Here is an 18,827-nt window from a genome sequence, read left to right as displayed (position 1 = left end):
TTAGCACATTGTGGTTGTCTGTGTGGTTGAGTACATGATGGGAACAGTGTGCTAGTTTGGGATTGAGGTAATTTGGGGGTGCACCCTGGACTTTCCTTTAACAGAGGGAGATTGAGGGTCCTGCCTAAGAAGAGAACTTTAGAAGGAGCGTTGCCACCAGGGTCCTTTTATAAAGATGAAACTGTTGCAAATAAGTTTGGTTGAGAGGATTCTTCAAAGTAGTTCTGAAATATAAATATGCCACTAAATGTGTACAGAATGGGACTGCATGTTTTGGTCTTTATGTAAGTTGAGACTTTAAGTTAACTTTGAGTGCTGTTTGCATCTTGTAATCATCCCTCCTCAAGGATGTTTATTGGAGGAGGGGCAATAACAAAGTACGTAAAGCATTAGTAGACCAGGTTTAGCAACTCCCGCAGTTGTGGGAATCTCTCACAGAAGAGAATCTCTCACTTTAGGATTCAAATCTAAAACATCAATAATACTTCCCACTATTTCTCCTGCTTTCAACAGCAAGAGAATGCTATGGAATAATATTCATAGCAATAGTGAAGTGCCATCATTAAAACACTCTACCACTGAAGAGCAACAGCACAAGCATGAGAATGAGACCACCATCCCCCCCACTACCCCCAAACCAAGTCCCCCTTCATCTTGCACACGAACCTGACTTGGACATATTTTGCCCTCCCTTCAACATCGCTGGATCAAAATTCTACACTTCCCAACCTGGCGCCATCACCAAGGACTGCAGCGGTTCAAGTAGAAAGCCACTTTCTCAAGGGCAACTAGGGATGGGCACTCTGGCTTTCATTCTCGCCAAAGAAAACCTTCCTAAATCCTACAAGTGGGTTGTGAATGTTAATTGTATCCATGTGATTTATATTAATTAGTGTTAATTGTATTCAGGTGGTGGGTATCAATTGGGAACTCTCCTATCCATTTATAGGAGGGAGCTTATCGAGGGGGATCTGAGAATAAAAGCTTGGAAGCAACTGAAGACTAGGCTCTAGTATTCTATCCTTCACCACCTGGCTATCCAACTTTTTACAGTGAAGAGAGAAATAGAGCAAAATTAAAAAGAAACGAGAGAGAAGAATAAATGAGAACCATTTGGTTGTCCCTTGCAGCCCACGTGATTCAGCCTGGCACTTTCAGCCACATTTGCTTTTGGCCCAAGTGGACTCCTCGTGTATGAGGACTGTGACTGAAAATCTCTCACCTAGGATTTGTTGAATGTTGACACTTGACCTATACATGCATGCATGTTAATGTAAACTACACCAAGGGTTAAATGATGCATTGTATGCTGAGTGCCTGCATCATGTGGGTATTATCTTGTTTCAAAACAAACCTATTTCCCACATCGTTCACCTGAGGAAGGAGGTAGCCTCCGAAAGCTTGTGAATTTAAAATAAAATTGCTGGACTATAACTTGGTGTTGTAAAATTGTTTACTATTTTCCATTGAGCAGCTGACTTTAAGAATGTTCCTTAAATGTCAACCTCCATGAAGATACTTGCATATATTAATAGGTCAATAAAAACACAAACAGTTCCCTTTCTCTCCCTCCACTTAATTATCTCCCTTTCATCTCCTGAAGATGCTTTCTTTTGCTGCCTTTTACTTCTACATGTGCTGGCAGTCCTCTGGCACCTTATTTAAGTAGTCATGCTTCCCGCATGGATCCTAAACCTTAGCCGTGGCTCAGTGGTAGCTCTCACGCCTCGGAGACAGAAGACTGTGGGTTCAAGTCCCACTCCAGAGACTTGAGCACAAAATCCAAACTGACACTCCACTGTCGGAGATGCCATCTTTCGGATGAGACGTTAAACCGAGCTCCCGTCTGCCCCCTCAGGCCAACATAAAAGATCCCATGGCATTATTTCGAAAAAGAGCAGGGGGCGTTCTCCCCAGTGACCTGGCCATATTTATCCCTCAACCATCATCGCAAAAAGACAGATGATCAGGGTCATTATCTCATTGCTGTTTGTGGGATCTTGCTGTGCACAAATTGGCTGCCACGTTTCCTACATTACAACAGTGACTACAGTTCAAAAAAAGAAAAGTATTTCATTGGCTGTAAAGTGCTTAGGGACGTCCTGAGATCGTGAAAGGTGCTGTATAAATGCAAGTCTGTCTGTCTTTAAACCAGGAGCCTCAGCAGGCTATTTGACTATGCGGGTGTGGATTGGTGGGGTGGGGGGGGGAAAGAGGGTAATCGCAGCCAAGTATGCCCCTGTCCTGACACACACAGGGGTCACTAGATAGCGATCAATAGCCATACAGACCAGGAACATCCCAGGTTCGAATCTCCCGTCCATGTTGAGTCGGCTGATTTCAGCCATGTTGCGGTTAAAGATATGACTGTTGGCCTTTGTAGCCTTAACCTGTTCATCAAAAATAAAATCTTATGGCTTCTTCTTTCTGTTCTATCCCTTATTATCTACCTGTCTCCGGCTGAACCAGACTGTTCACCACCTTGGCGTCCTATTTTACCCTGAGCTGACCTTCCGACCCGATATCCTCTCCATCACCAAGACTGCCTACTTCCACCTCCGCAGCATCACCCGACTCTGCCCCTGCCTCAGCTGATCTGCTGCTGAAACCCTCATCCATGCCTTAGTTACCCCTAGATTCGATTATTCCAATGCTCTCCCATCTTTCACCCTCCCAACAAAAAATGTGGGAAACACTCAGCAGGTCAGGCAGCATCTGTGGAGAGAGAAACAGAGCCAGGGAAAAGTATTGTGTTTGTGGGGGTAGGATGTAGGAACAGAACAAAAGGGAGAGAGGTGCAGGTTCATCCCTTTTTGTCTTCTGATCACTCCTGCCCTCCACCCTAATGCAGACTTTTCCTGCACCCTTTTCCCTGACTTTGTACTTGCTTAAAAGCTGTTCATCTCCTAACGCCTCCAATTTTGATGAAAGGTCGTCCACCTGAAACGTTAACTGTTTCTTTCTCCACAGATGCTGCCTGACCTGTTGAGATGTTTTCTAGCATTTTCTGTTTATTTCAAGATTTCCAGCATCTGCAGTATTTTGCTTTCACTGGGACTCGGTATAAATCTACGCACCTCCAGAGGCAGGAAACACTCTGCCTTGAGGGCAAAGTACCGGTAACAGCAAAAGCCGAGGGCTGCTCTCCCGGTACTTTCCGCTCTTGCTTTGACCATGGGAGACCAGAGCTCAGGCCAGCCATGTGTTTTGCCACCTGGTTGGACTGCACGGCTCCTTCCCCCTGTTATCGGGGGACAGTTGCCTGCAATGAATGGGGAAGTTATTATTCTGGACTTCAAATCAACCACGTGCGCACAAATCCGCGCAGTTCCCGCGGCGCTGCTGCTGGTTTCTGAACCATTGGGCCAGAAATTGCCGCAATGCCGGGTTTGGCAGCGAACGACATCAATTGGGCTTTTATGCTCACCATTGACAATCGAACTATATTTGCACCGCACGTTGCTGGGATGTCGATGCGATAACGGTGCAGCGATGCCAATTCATTGATGCAAACCTTTTTTTCAATTGTAATCCAGTACTGTCACTTTTTATATCAGTAAGTTTTTTTTCCATCTTCTTTCCCCCTGCCCTCCCCCTTTATAAATCACAACTCCATACCAGCTGGCTATAGTTGGCTTGCAGAGTAGGTCAGCCCACTGACAATGGCCCGTTAAAGGGACTGACTGGTAGGGCTCTGCTTGAGATCTTTGCAAAGATCTGGGTGCATGTTGGTTTTGTAACTATACTCAAACGCACAGACACAAAACTTGTGAAGTTGTACGTTGTATGCTGCAGGTTACAATATTTATGTGCGTGTGTGTGGAGTCCCTGCTTTCTAGACGCACTTAATAAATGAAAATCAAGTGCTCTACACCTCATGGACTGACTGACTACATTAGGGATGCGGTGATTCTAAAACACCTTCCCCCTCCACGTCCACCACCAAAAGCAAGGTTGGTGGTTGAGTGTTGGCACTGGGACTTCAGTAAAGTGTAATGTGATGGCTCTGTCAAAGTTTCCATTGTGTCTGCTTGAACTATGAAAAACACAGAGCAGTACAATTCTAGGTTTTCTCTTTCCAAATTTGGATTGTGCCTGGAGAGGATACTGTGCTGGAAACATTAAGGTGAAACACTGGTGGGTACAGATCTGTCACTGGTGGAGGCAGTGGGAGCAATTTTGAGGTCAAGGATTGGAACCGATGTGAGTCTGTTGGCTGTGCTGGACTACCTGGATCACCCTGTACTCTGAACCAATGCAACTTTCCTCATACAGAAAATCCCCAACACACGTTCTTACTCCGTTTATTGTTGGGGAAATTTAGGAGTGGCATCAGGAAATTCTACACACAGTGATCAATTTCATGGATAGTGGAGGTAAAAAAAGACTAGAATTGTTTAAGAAACAACTGAATCATGTGATAGATAAATGATCTGAGAGGTCTTTCTCATCCATATCTACCCTGTGGTCATTTAAACTCCATTACACCTGCTAAAAAGGCCACTGGGCTACCAGCAGGGCTGAAAAGAGTAAGAGAAAAGTCTAGATAAATAAAACAGGTGATGCCAAGCTTTAAGGTTTTAAAAGCCTGTTGATCATGGGAGGTGGGGAAGACTGAGGGAGAGAGAGTTCATGGGAAAGAATGAATTAGAATAGGAGAGAGTGCTATGAACCTTGATTTTTCAATACAGTGAGGATGCAGGGTGGAGGAAGAACCTGTATTTGGAGCTCAGGAGGAACAATGACTGTGGCCAATTACTAATTGACCGTAGAGTAATTAGAATTATTTCCTCTGAGTCAGAAGATTGTGGGTTCAAGTCCCACTCCAGTGACTGGAGCACATAATCTAGGCAGACACTTCAGTGGAGCACTGCACTGTCAGGGGTGTCATCTTTCGGATGAGACGTTAAACAGAGGCCCTGTCTGCCCCCTCAAGTGGATGTAAAAGATCCTGTGGCACTATATTGAAGAAGAGCAGGCCTGGCAAGGCCTGGCCAATATTTATCCCACAACTAACATCTAAAAAAAACAGATTGTCTGGTCATTATCTCATTGCTGTTTGTGGGACCTTGCTGTGTGCAAATTGGCTGCCATGTTTCCTACATTACAATAGCGACTACACTACAAAAAATACTTCATTGTCTGTAAAGCACTTTGGGACGTCCTGAGGTCATGAAAGGCGCTTTATAAATGCAATTTCTTTCTTTCCACTGGAGGAACCCAGTATACAGCTCAATAACTGCTCTCTTTAGAGTCATATTGGAGAGATGAGCCCTTGCTACTTGGAAGTGGACATTGTCTCTACAGAGAGATTGGAAGCTGGTCCATATTTAAAGATCAGCTAATTCAGTGCTTAGAATTTTAGACTGCATTATTCGTGTTAAATGATCTGAATCCAGCTTTAGACACATCTTCACATTAATCTTGATCCTGAGCAACTGGAAAAACCAAGGTCTACTCGACTGCAAAAGGAGATGACGAAAGCTGCTTTTATCTTGCACTTCGTGCTGTGCTGGTGCCTTTGGTTTCCGATATGCGGGTTTTAAAACAGTTGACGCAGTACCACGGTAAACTTGCCATGCTCCCTAAGTCCGGTGGCCAGGAAAACCCAATTTTTTTTTTAAAAAACGGATCTTCCAAATGCTGGTTTTAATTAATTGGGCGTGTTTACTTTGGTGGTACTGCCCTTGCATGAGACTGACATGAGGAACTAAGAGCACCAGCACAGTAGTAAGCACAAGATAAAAGCAGCTTTAGAGGGGACTCATAAAAGGCACATACATGATAATAAATAGGATGGAGGAGGTGAATCCAGAACATTAATTCCAGATAAGCTGTCCTGAGGGGCACAAACTCAAACTAGTATGAGGCAAATCTAAGGACTGCTGTCAGGAAGTTCCTCTCACACAATGATCAACAACAACTCTCATTTATATAGCGCCTTTAACGTAGAAAAACGCGCTTCACAGGAGCGTTATCCAACAAAATTTTACACCAAGCCACACAAGGAGATATTAGGACAGGTGACCAAAAGCTTGGTCAAAGAGGTAGGTTTTAAGGCGTGTCTTAAAAGGAGGAGGGAGAGGATTAGGGACAGAATTCTAGAGCTTAGGGCCTAGGCAGCTGAAGGCACGGTGGAGCGATTAAGATCGGGGATGCGCAAGAGGCAAGAATTGGAGGAGCGCAGAGATCTCGGAGGGTTGTAAGGCTGGAGGAGGTTACAGAGGTAGGGAGGATCGAGGACATGGAGAGATTTGAAAACAAGGTGAGAATTTTAAAATTGAGATGCTCCCAGACCGGGATCACCATGTAGGTCAGCGAGCACAGAGGTGATGGGTGAACGGGACTTGGTGTGAGTTAGCAGAGTTTCGGATGAGCTTAAGTTTATGGAGGTTGAAAGATGGGAGGCCGGCCAGGAGAGAATTGGAATAATCAAGTCTAGAAATAACAAAGTCATGGCTGAGGGTGTCAGCAGCAGATGAGCAGAGGCAGAGATAGGCGATGGTATGGAGGTGGAAGTAGGTGGTCATGGTGATGGAGCGGATGTGTGGTCGGAAGCTCATCTCAGAGTCAAATAGGACGCCAAGGTTGTGAACCGCCTGGATCAACCTCAGACAGTGGCCAGGGAGAGGGGGTAGAGTCGGTGGCTAGAGAACGGAGTTTGTGGCAGGGACCGAAGACAATGGTTTTGGTCTTCCCAATATTTAGCTGGAGGATATTTTTGCTCATCCGGTGTTGGACAAGCAGTGTGACAAATCACAGTGGAGGGTCGAGGGAGGTGGTGGTGAGGTAGAGCTGGGTGTCATCTGCGTACATGTGGAATGTGACATTATGTTTTCGGATGATGTCGCCGAGGGGTGGCATGTAAATGAGAAGTAGGAGGGTGGCAAGAATAGATCCTTGGGGGACTCCAAGAGAAGCCATTGCAGGAGATTCTCTGGCTATGACTGGATAGATAAAAATGGAATCAGGCGAGCACGGTCCCACCCGGCTGGATGACGGAGGAGAGGCGTTGGAAGATGTTGTGGTCAACCGTATCAAAGGTTGCAGACACGTTGAGAAGGATGAGGAGGGATAGATTACCACAGTCACTGTCACCTAGGATGTGCTTTGAGACTTTGATACGGGCTGCTCCAGTATTGTGGCAGGGGTGGAAATCTGTTTGGAGGGATTCAAACATGGAGTTGTGGGAAAGATGCGGCACGGATTTGGGAGGAGACAACATGTTCAAGGACTTTGGAGAGGAAAGGGAGGTTGGAGATCGGGAGTGGACTTCTGGGTTGGGTAGTTTGGGGTGACATCCCTGGGATAATCTAAAACAGTTGGATTCTGTGATAGGGGAGGGGGGGACTATAGCATCTTTGCAACTGTATGGGTGAAATGCCTCATCTGTATTTATCTCGAGACAGCTTGTATTTTTCAGAAAAGCTGGCGACAAAAGAGTTAATAGAAATCTTAAGTGATAATTGCAAAACAAGCAAAATAAAATATTTCTACGAAATCTCATTGTTGGTGGGGGTTTCTTTGGCTGTCAAGGGTGGGGAAATTCTGCGGACCATAAGTCTTTGAGGCGAACTGAGAAACAAGTCAGTTGATTGAAAGTTATAACTAAACGACTGCCTATCTATATATTTTACTTTGGCCTATCTACAGCAACCCACTGGATTTAAGGGTTTTTTTTTTTCCCCAAACTTTTTTTTAAAAGCCTTTTGAAATGTGTTCTGTTTGATTTTTTTTCTGCATTGGAAGTCCTCACCCTCCCCTTCCAGAATAGAATAAGTATAAATCGTATCAACATTGCCTATGGACTCACCCTGCGAGATTGCACAGTGCCCATCCCACAGCTTAGCCAACACTCGTGAGTCCTGTGATTTGCTATGTTTAAATTATGAGCACCTTTTTAAAAAAAAAAATGGCTACCATGTAAAATTATTGCATTTAAAAAGAAACTTATGCATATTGCAGGACATGCGACTGCTGAAATTCAGAACCATATGCCCTGTGACCCTCCCCGCACATCTCGCCCAATTTGTCTTTTATGGAGGAAAGATCCCCAAACTGGTCAACCCCTTAGTGTTAAATGAAGTATACAGAACTCTTGAGATTCCTAATGTAGGTGTGACCACAGTGGAATATCAATTATCTGCCAGAATTTTTTTTTTTTGCTGAGCTTAGGGCCACCGAATTGTATTAAAAGGAAAAATTGGTTTTGGTTTCTAATTTAGACATTTACAAAGGTTATTTAAAATGCATGTTGATTATCCGTCAATTTCCGTCATCCACCACAGAGGTCTTCTCAGTTGTGACAAACGTTTGAGGTTTCACTGTACCATGTAATGTAAGTTAATGTAATGTACCATAACATGAGAAGCCAGGTGAACTTTACTGAATTGAAGTTTTTAAAAAAAAACTCAATTTAAACCGAGTCAGCCAGTTCACTAGGCAAATCACCAAGAGTCCAGACAGATATTAAAAGGAGCAAAGCAGTGAGGCAGATTGACAAGGAGCCAGAGACGGAGAGGAGGATGGAGCAATAGGACAATGAACGGAGAGGGGCAATTGGGCAGGGCAAATAAGTGAGATAAAACAAGGGGAGTGGGGGAGAAGAAAGATCGAGAGAGAGAAAGCCAATATAATTAAGTGAAAGATGCATTAAAGGCAGTTGTACAATTTTTTAGAAACCAGAAACGCTGGATCACAGCTGAAGTACGATTTATCAAATGGAAAGTCTAAAGTTAGCGATTCTAATCAATGCTGTCTACATACCTGTCTCCTGCATGGCCCCGTCTGTGCTACCTGGGCACAATGTGCCGCGCTCTCTACTTTTCATATTGAATACACACTTGTAACCCAATGGGGATTCATCTATCCTGTTGAATATTAATGACTCATATCCTCTTCTAAAACAGCCTGAGACTGCTTTCATATTTCAGCCCTATTGTAACCAGATCCTGCATACTCCAAGTGAGATATGCTTTTGGTGGTTGGATGATATTGAACAGTTGGGCTGGTTAACCCTGTAACTCGTGGATAACAATTTTTTTGTGCTAAGTTAAGACTTATTTGTCATATTTACAAGCAGGATTTTACAAGTGATTGGTGGTTGGAGTTGAAAGAATGAATGGTCAGTAATAAAAGCTTGCTGCACCCCCCAATGACCCCCTGCCCTTTCGGATGGATGTAAAAGATCCCATGGCACTATTCCATGAAGAGCAGGAGAGTTCTGGTTTCCTGGCCAACGCTTGTCCCTCAACCAACACCAATAAAACAGATTATTTGGTCATTCATTCATTTGCTGTTTGTGGGATCTTGCTGTGTGCAAATTGGCTGCCTTATTTTCCTGAAAAATAATGACTACACCCAAAAGTAATTCATTGGCTCTGAAGCTTTTCAACATAGCCTAAGGAGGTGAAAGATATAGACATGCAACCTTCTCAGTATCCATGTTCCCAATGAGAGTCAGTGCCTTCAGGTGCCGAGAAACCCAAAGGCTTGCACCTACCTCAATAGTAGCACCATTGTATGGATGCTGAAAATTGGGAAAGTGACCATAGTCCACCATAGCAGAAGTAATAGCTGAGAGCAAGACACTCTGGGCTAGATCTCGACTTTGTGCGACAGTGTAAATCGGGTGATGGTGTGTCGGCAGCCCGTTTTACATCTCTCCTGATTTTTATTTCCATTCGAGGTCAATCGGGAGAGATGTAAAACGGGCTGCCGACTCGCTAGCAGATGTTATACACCATTGCGCAAAGTCAAGATCTACCCTTCTGTATTAGTAAGGGAGGAATTAGTTTTCATTTGTCCAACATTTCAACTAGGATAGTTGAGGAGAACTTTCTTGACCAGCACGTTTCCAGCCCAACGAGGAAGGAGGCATTGCTGGATTTGGTTCTGGGGAATGAGGTGGGCCAAGTGGAGCAAGTGTCAGTGGGGGAATATTTAGGGAACAGCGATCATAGTATCATAAGGTTTAGAATAGTTATGGAAAAGGACATGGACCACTCTGAAGTAAAAGTACTCAATTGGAGGAGGGCCAATTTCAGTGGGATGAGAACAGATCTGGCCCGGGTAAATTGGAATCAAAGATTGACAGGCAGAACTGTAATTGAACAATGGGCGGCCTTTTAAAGAGGAGATGGTTCGGGTACAGTCTAGTTACATTCCCACGAGGGAGAAAGGTAGGGCAACTAAAGCCAGAGCTCACTGGATGACAAAAGATAGAGAGTAAGATGAAATGGAAAAAAGGGGCATATGACGGATGTCAGGTTGATAACACAAGTGAGAACCAGGAAGAATATAGAAAGTTCAGAGGGGAAGTGAAAAAGGAAGAGGGGCAAAGAGAGAGTATGAGAATAGACTGGCTGCCAATATAAAAGGCAATCCAAAAGTCATCTATAGGCATATAAACAGTAAACGGGTAGTAAGAGGAGAGGGTGGGGCCGATTAGGGACTAAAAAGGAGATCTACCTATGGAGGCAAAGGGCATGGCCTAGGTACTAAAGAAGTACTTTGCATCTGTCTTTACCAAGGAAGAAGACGCTGCCAGAGTCTCAGTAAAGGAAGATGTAGTTGAGATACTGGATAGGCTAATAATTGATAAAGAGGAGGTACTAGAAAGACTAGCTGTACTTAAAGTAGTTAAGTCACCTGGTCTAGATGAGATGCACCCTAGGTTGCTGAGGGAAGTATGGGTGGAAATTGCGGAGGTGCAGGCCATAATCTTCCAAACATCCTTAAATGGGGGGAGGTGGTGCCAGACTACTGGAGAATTGCAAATGTTACACCCTTGTTCAAAAAAGCATGTAAAGATAAACCCAGCAACTATAGGCCAGTCAGTTTAACCTCGGTGGTGGGGAAACATTTTTAGAAACGATAGTCCGGGACAGAATTAGCAGTCACTTGGACAAGTGTGAATTGATTAGGGAAAGCCAGCATGGATTTGTTAAAGGCAAATCGTGTTTAGCTAACTTGAAAAGGGTTTTGATGAGGTAACAGAGCAGGTAGATGAGGGCAATACAGTTGATGTGTATATGGACATTCAAAAGGCGTTTGATAAAGTGCCGCATAATAGCCTTGTCGTCCAGACTGAAGCCCATGTAATAAAAGGGGCAGTAGCAGCATGGATACAGAATTGGCTAAGTAACAGGAAAGAGAGAGTAGTGGTGAACAGTTGTTTTTCGGACTGGTGGGAGGTGGTCGCTTTACACATCTCTGAAGCGCCTTGGGATGATTTTGTACATTAAAGGCACAATAACATTTGCCACCTGTTGCCAATTCTGCTAATCTACGTCTTCCCAAAGTCATTTATAGTCCTCCTTCCTATTTGTCAAGACCCCTACACAGAACTAGGAGAGGAGAGGGAGGAAACAGGCACTGCCACGAACAGAGGGAGACTGTGTCAGCATGAAGCATGAACTAACATTACCTCCGTGAGCTGGTGGTTAAAAGGATAGAAGAGTGGATTCATATCACTGTTTACATGATTGTCACAATTTTTGCCAGCCTCTTTTGCTGTACAAGTGACAGGATATCGGGTAAACCTGCAGCTCATGTTCTGACAAACTTGTACCTCGCCTCACTTTCCATGTAACTACTTGTCACTGGCTATATTCATTTCTGTTTTTGACTTGTCAGCAATTTTGAAGCTATTGGCCTGCTTCTGCTAGTTTGCTAGCTTGGCATATATTGTCATGATGTTTCGGGAAAGAACAAGTTAGAGTAGGATTTCAAGGTGTCGCCTTGCCTCAGTTGGTAGCACTCTCGCCTCGGAGTTGAAGGTTGTAGGTTCAAGCCCCACTTGAGACTTGAGCACATAATCCAGGCTGACACCAATGCAATACTGAGGGAGTGCTGCACTGTTGGGGGGCCGTCTTTCGGATGAGACATTAAACCGAGGTTCCGTCTGCCCACTCGGGTAGACGTAAAAGATGAAATGGCATTATTTGAAGAAGAGTAGGGAAGTTCTCCCCAGTGTCCTGGCTAGTATTTAGCTCCCAACCAACATCAATAAAAACAGATTATCTTTTTGCTATTTGTGGGAGCTTGCTGTGTGCAATTTTGCTGCTGCATTTCCTATATTACAACTGTGACTACACTTCAAAAGTAATTCATTAGCTGTAAAGTGCTTTGGGCTGTCCCGAGGTCATGAAAGGTGCTATATAAAAGTACGGAATCTTACAACACCAGGTTATAGTCCAACAAATTTATTTCAAAATCATAAGCTTTCGGAGATTATCCCCTTCGTCAGATGAATGAGTGAAAAGGTTCTCAAATCGCATATCTTATACTAGGCTGGGACAGCATCACACCAATCAAAAGGTGTCGTTGTTATTCAAACAGGCCAGTCACGGAGAACAGCACGTCCCAGTACACTGGATATACATTGTGTCAATTACACAGACAGGCAGAAAGAAACCCAAAATGGCATTTTGGGTTTCTTTCTGCCTGTCTGTGTAATTGACACAATGTATATCCAGTGTACTGGGACGTGCTGTTCTCCGTGACTGGCCTGTTTGAATAACAACGACACCTTTTGATTGGTGTGATGCTGTCCCAGCCTAGTATAAGATATGCGATTTGAGAGCCTTTTCACTCATTCATCCGACGAAGGGGATAATCTCCGAAAGCTTGTGATTTTAAAATAAATTTGTTGGACTATAACCTGGTGTTGTAAGATTCCTTACCTTTGTCCACCCCAGTCCATCACCGGCATCTCCACATCATATAAAAGTACGGCAGAGGTCCATGCAATGACATACGATAAAATGGGGAAAAGGTATCACCGTGCTCTCAAACAGTATAAGAGAACACGTTCACTCACTCAATAGAGGTACATTTGGAAGAAAGTTATCCTGGATGTCAGGGTATTAAGCCCTTGCCTTTTGGATTGCGTCTTCTCCGGCAACATCCCACAGCCATCTATCTGGTTTTGGTCTGGAGTGGCTAGTGACTATCTGGAAATTGCTACAATATAAACCAGATTCCTTTTTTTAAAAAAACACAGGTCTGTTTCCTCTTTTCCCTGCCACACCCGTTTACTTGCATGTTTTGTCTTATATGGAGGCATTAGTTACCGAGGCTACTGAGATAGTCATTGAATTATCATTAGCAAAGTTGCGATCCCATCCCCTGCCCAACCCCTGTCTTGTGCCAACCCTACCCACAAATTTCTTATCTGCTGCAGTATGTTATTACGACAGTTCAATGGGGAAAAAATGTTGCCACCAACTAGGGAAAACAAGTGCAACAGGATCAAACAGGTTCAGCCAAAACAATTCAAGGGAGTTGGAGCTTGAAAGGTTAAAGGTTTTTTTTGGAAGTGGTTAATTGTTTGAGTGAATTTTAGGGAAGTCTTGTTGGAAAGTCCCCTTAATCTGATAGACTTGTGCATTTCCTGTTCATACTGTGCGTGTGGATAATATGACCTGACAAGCATTGGGTTACAATGCTGGTTAGTCACATGGTGCTATCGTGCCTCTGGGATTTGTCACTGGGAGGGGAGAATATTCAAAGTATGCCACGTAAACCTCGATAGGCTTTCGGCCAATCGCTCAAAGGAGAAACAAAAAAATGAATGTGAGAAATGAAACTCTTGTTCAATTGAACCTGAACCTATTGATAAAGCACAAAGGGCAAGGAAGGGTCATTTTCAAGGGTTAATGGTTAATCTGGTGGCGTCTCTGAAATTGTGCAGAACCTTGGTTGGCACTAGGAAAAAAGGAGACCGTGACCTATTTTAAGTCAGCCATAAATAACAATTCCCAATCCTGAATATTTTGTGTCAGTGATGAAATCCAGACTATTCCATAAACATAGATACTGGGAAGCTTATACAAGAGTTGGTGCTTTCACATAGACAGTGGTTTAAATGTTGGGGCTCAGGAACATATAGCACGGAACGAGAAAAGGCAATTCAGCCCATTATGCCCATTCTTTCCATAGATAATCTACTGCATCATGGACTTTACCCCATCCATTTAATCTGAAGGAAGGTTTTGTATAAACATTACCTTTGGGAATCAGGGAATCAAACAACAATCCAAAGTGTTGATCCTGACCCATATCTCTGGTACATGATACCTGTTTGCTGTCCTCCAGATAACATTTATCTTTCCCATAACCCTAGCAACATAGGGACCGTTGTGCCCCATGGAATATTCAAACCCATCAGTTCATTCCTATCCCATTCACAACCAGATATTTATCTAGTCTCCATCAATGGGAGGAAGAGAAGACGGAGGAAAGTGAGTTTTGTAGCATAGAAGTTCTGGGACAAGAGAGAAGGAAGAATGTGCACTGCAGGGTATTTGGAACACAGGAGGAAAGTTTGGACCATTTCACCAAACTTGCCTAAATTAACATGTCTGCTAATTAAACCTGGGAGTGAAATTCTTTTTCCATCAAAAAAAATGGGCGAATGCCCGTTTCTCTCCATAATTAATGACCTAGTAATAAAAATGTGGGAATGTGCGGTTCTCAAATAGGAGAATGTTAAGGTAGAAGTTACCATTGGAGATATTGTACGAACGCTTCAATGCACTTGAACATCAGAATCATCCAATCATTTTATTTTAAAGGAGTTAACTCTTCTATTGAGATAGGAGAGAGAGGAAGTTGTTGAGTGCACTGTATCTGTACAATAACATCACTGACTTTGATTTTGTTGGTGGGTCATTAATTCTGAAGGAAAAAACAGGCATTCTTTTTCATTCTAAAACAAACGCCTCCTTTGTGTAAATACATGTCAGATGTTTTAAATTATAGTCGCCATTGTATTCAAGCCTTTTGGCACCTGAGATCACGTGAATTTTGCTTGTTATTTGGGCAGATATTTAACGGGACTTCACCATAGATTGGCTATGCACAGGCGGGCAAATTCACACTGCTGACAGTGGGTCCAGCTTCCCATTCTTGTATGTAGGCTACCAAATTGTGTTTGTATCCTGTGGGATTAAATGAGTCACAGAGGGAGCGATTAAGAGGGCTGACAAAGCTTGGTCAGAAAGCTTGGGTTTTGAGAAGATTTTTAAATGTGGGGAGAGAAGATTGTAAGGAATCTTACAACACCAGGTTATAGTCCAACAGTTTTATTTGAAAATCACAAGCTTTCGGAGGCTTTCTCCTTCGTCAGGTGAAGTGTGGGATTCCCTGAAGGTTACCGCATTTATAGTCAGAGAACAATGTCTGGTGATTACAGATAATTTTTCCAACTGCCCGTTGTCAAGGCAATCAAAGTGTTCAGACAGAGAGATGTTACATACAGGACCACCGAATATACAAACGGCCAGAACAAAAGACAGAGAGAGAGAGAGAGAGAGAGAGAGAAACATCCGAAAGGAAGAGAAAGAGAGAGAATGACCCGTTGTATTAAAAACAGATAACTTTTTTTCGCTGGTGGGGTTACGTGTAGCGTGACATGAACAGATGATGAGGCAGGGGCATTTAGGGAAGGAGTTTGAGGAAAGGGCAGAAACGGCTGAAAGTGAGAGTACGGAGGGGTGGACAAATGGGATGATGTTAACAACTTCAACATATAATTAGCCAAGTGCAACAAGACCTGACTTTAGATTCGCATCCCAGATTGCGTATCCTCCTCTAATGACCAATTACTTGTTTTAAAAAAAGGATAGCTGACATAGCTTAACCTATTAACATTCCAATGGCATGGCGTGGCCTAACTAAAAATTCGCATGAAAACACAAAACACAGCAATGAAAGAAAGACTTGCATTTATATAGCGCCTTTCACAACCTCAGGATGTCCCAAAACGCTTTGCAGCCAATGAAGTACTTTTGAAGTGTAGACACTACTGTAATGTAAGAAATGCGGCAGCCAAATTGTGCACAGCAAGGTCCCACAAACAGCAATGTGGTAATGACCGGATCATCTGTTTTTAGTGATGTTGGTTGAAGGATAAATATTGGCCAGGACACTGGGGAGAACGCCCCAGTTCTTTTTCGAAATGAGTGCCATGGGATCTTTTACGTCCACCTGAGATAGCAGATCGGACCTCAGTCTAACGTCTCCTCCAAAGTACGGCACCTCTGACAATGCAGCATTCCCTCAGTACTGCACTGGAGCGTCAGCCTAGATTTTGTGCTCAAGTCTCTGGAGTGGGACTTGAACCCACGACCTTCTGACTCGGATAGCTACCACTGAGCCACGCCTAACAACATATACTGAGACGACGCAGGACATATCCCAATTTTTGTCACTGTGCCAAAAAGTCAAATTTGCTGAACCATTGAAGTTACTGCTAGCTGCTATAAATGACCAGAATGGGGGGGATTCGTTCCAGGTCAATGAAACACATTAGAAGAGGTGGTCTTGGTCCTTATGCCAAGCCATGTGGAGACTTGCCATTGTTAGAAATTGCACGTTGGTCTATCACTGAGCATGTGGCGTGGGAGGAGGAAGCAGAAGATGGGAATGTGGAACATTCATGTCAGTGGCTGACTGCCAGGTATCTGCCTCCCCTGTGGTGAGTCCCATCTTTTTCCCCCTCCTCCTGCCCCCTTTTCTCCTCCAAGGGGTCGCTCATATTTACCTTGATGTTTATTCAGAATGTGGAGTTCATGTAGTTTACAGTGACATTGTGACTAAGGCATTTGACTCTAGGATTTGACCCAGCCTCTATATATAATTACAAGAAAATAACTACCTTAATTTGAGGGTGAAATCATGTCTCAATTCCTTTGTCTTCAGTTATGTGGAGAGACTGGAGAAGCTGGGGTTGTTCTCCTTAGAGCAGAGAAGGTTAAAGGGAGATATGATAGAGGTGTTCAAAATCATGTAGGGTTTTGAGAGAGTAAATAAGGAGAAACTGTTTCCAGTGACAGAGGTTCGTTAACCAGTGGACACAGATTTAAAGTAATTGGCGAAAGAGCCAGAGGGGAGATGAGGAGAATTTTTTTACGCAGCGAGTTGTTATGATCTGGAATGCACTGCCTGAAAGGGCGGTGGAAACAGATTCAACAGTAACTATCCAATTCCTTTTTGAAAAATACTTGAAGGGGGGGGGGGGGATAAATGAAGGGCTCTGGGGAAAGAGCAGGGGGAGTGGGACTAAATGGATAGTTCTTTTAAAGAGCTGGCACAGGCCGCCTCCTGTGCTGTATCATTCTACGATTAAGGTATTAACGTGTCAGTAAAATAGAGGAATAAAGAATTTCGTGAGCACTTCTACATCAATGTCGCCACACGATTCCTCACATAAGTTACAGTAAAACGGGAAGGAGACAATGACAAACGTTCCGCCTTTTCATATCTTTTTTTAAAAAAAAATTAAATAAAATCTTGCTGCCTGATTACTGACTCAGCCTCTCTGTCGCTCCTTGAAGGTTAAAGCACTGCCTTGGGCAAGGGAAGGCAGCTGGGTTACTGCCTTGAAGAAGCCTTGCTGATAACTTACTGCAGGCCTCCGAGCAGTGTTTTACGAGGGTGAAGGCCGAGCTGAGTGTCGACCACGGGTGTGAGGCGAAGCCGAGTTTCTGCTGGGGATTTTGGGGGCCTGCTCTAGGAAGCTTTGGGTTGCTGCAGGCCTATCGATCATTCGGTCTGATCCAAAAAAATGCACCAGTTAACCAAGTAATAAGTACACATATTGAGGCATGCAGGTGCTTGTTCAAGATCAGGGGAGTTGAAAGGTAGCGGAGAGATTTAAGAAAAAAAAAGCGGTCTTCGCACACAGAAAACAGCGTATAAAATACCTTCCTCCACCCCACAGACCTGCAGGGAGACTTTACAGCTGAAGAAGTTATCTTTACACATCAGTACTCACCAACCACTGGAGCCAGCCGCAGTCAATATATAATATGGCCTAAATTCTTTTAAGCTACTTTAAGTGGAGATTTGCAAATGTAAAACTGCATTGTTTTAATAACTATGCAGGTTATGCCCTTGAATACTGTATATATGCATTCTCCTCCTTGCGTGTTCCCCACTGTAGCTCCATAGATTCGTCTCCATAAACTTTTAAGCAAGACTTGGGACTTTCCACTCTTACTGTACAAATGCCAACCTTTACCTGTGTCTCCGAGAGAGGGGTTGCTCCACAGTGGCATCTGTCTTCTGTTGACATCTGCTAATCTGCACAGGTTAGGTTAAACTTTTCTTTTTTAAGGGATCATGCTTTCCTCTGGATCCTATTTTCAGTAGCACTTGTAGTCCTTAAGTGCCACTGAAAATAGGCTCTGGACGGAAACATTTTCCATTCCAGACGAGTCCTGTTTATGTGATTTGCTACTTACTGTTACCTGTCGTAACGCAATACTGCAACAGCCCCTAGCTACCTAACTATGCAAGTACAAAGTGTTAGTAAGTCCTGGCACTGGATCTCTCTGCAGGTGAACCTGAGCCTTGTCGCTACCTTCATCATTTTCTGCTGAAGTATTCCCCGCCTCCTGAAGACACTAACTAATTTCTCTTTCCTCCATCCTCTTCACCCCCGCTGCCTTGGCCCTACACTCTGCTTCTCCCCCTTCTAAATCATCCCAACTTTTCTCCCTGCTCCTTTTGAAAACCTTTTTCAAAACCCATCTTCCACCAAAGTTTCTGACCTCCCCTAACTGTCCCACCAGGCCACGGTGCCCCAAAGCTTTTTTTTAAACTCACCGCAGCACAAAGCTGATTAATTCAACACCAATTGGTTTTAATTGGGAGTCTTACTCAGAGAGGCCACAAAGCTGGCCTGTGTAGGAAATGGCACAGTACAGCCTACTTCTACCTCCGTAACATCGCCCGAATCTGCCCCTGCCTCAGCTCATCTGCTGCTGAAACCCTTCTTCATGCTTGTATTACCTCCTAGACTCGACTATTCCAATGCT

At 43.8% G+C, this 18,827-nt stretch overlaps 1 protein-coding gene across 9 annotated transcripts in view; it reads right to left on the bottom strand.

Annotated features, from left to right (window-relative positions):
- Positions 1–18,252, bottom strand: part of LOC137334011 (uncharacterized) — a 40,555-nt gene extending 22,303 nt beyond the window's left edge. For 4 of the 9 annotated variants that reach the window (XR_010966038.1, XR_010966031.1, XR_010966034.1 and 1 more), the window contains exon 1: positions 18,029–18,252. Coding sequence is in view for 1 of the 9 variants with exons in the window: in XM_067998412.1 (XP_067854513.1) it covers positions 18,029–18,082 (54 nt within the window). In the remaining 8 variants the exon portion in view is untranslated. The other 5 variants (XR_010966032.1, XR_010966030.1, XR_010966039.1 and 2 more) reach the window with 4 other exon arrangements.
- Between the last annotated feature and the right edge of the window lie 575 nt (positions 18,253–18,827).

Source organism: Heptranchias perlo, chromosome 17, assembly GCF_035084215.1.
Source record: "Heptranchias perlo isolate sHepPer1 chromosome 17, sHepPer1.hap1, whole genome shotgun sequence".
Taxonomy (NCBI): domain Eukaryota; kingdom Metazoa; phylum Chordata; class Chondrichthyes; order Hexanchiformes; family Hexanchidae; genus Heptranchias; species Heptranchias perlo.
This window is presented reverse-complemented; position numbering and strand designations above follow the sequence as displayed.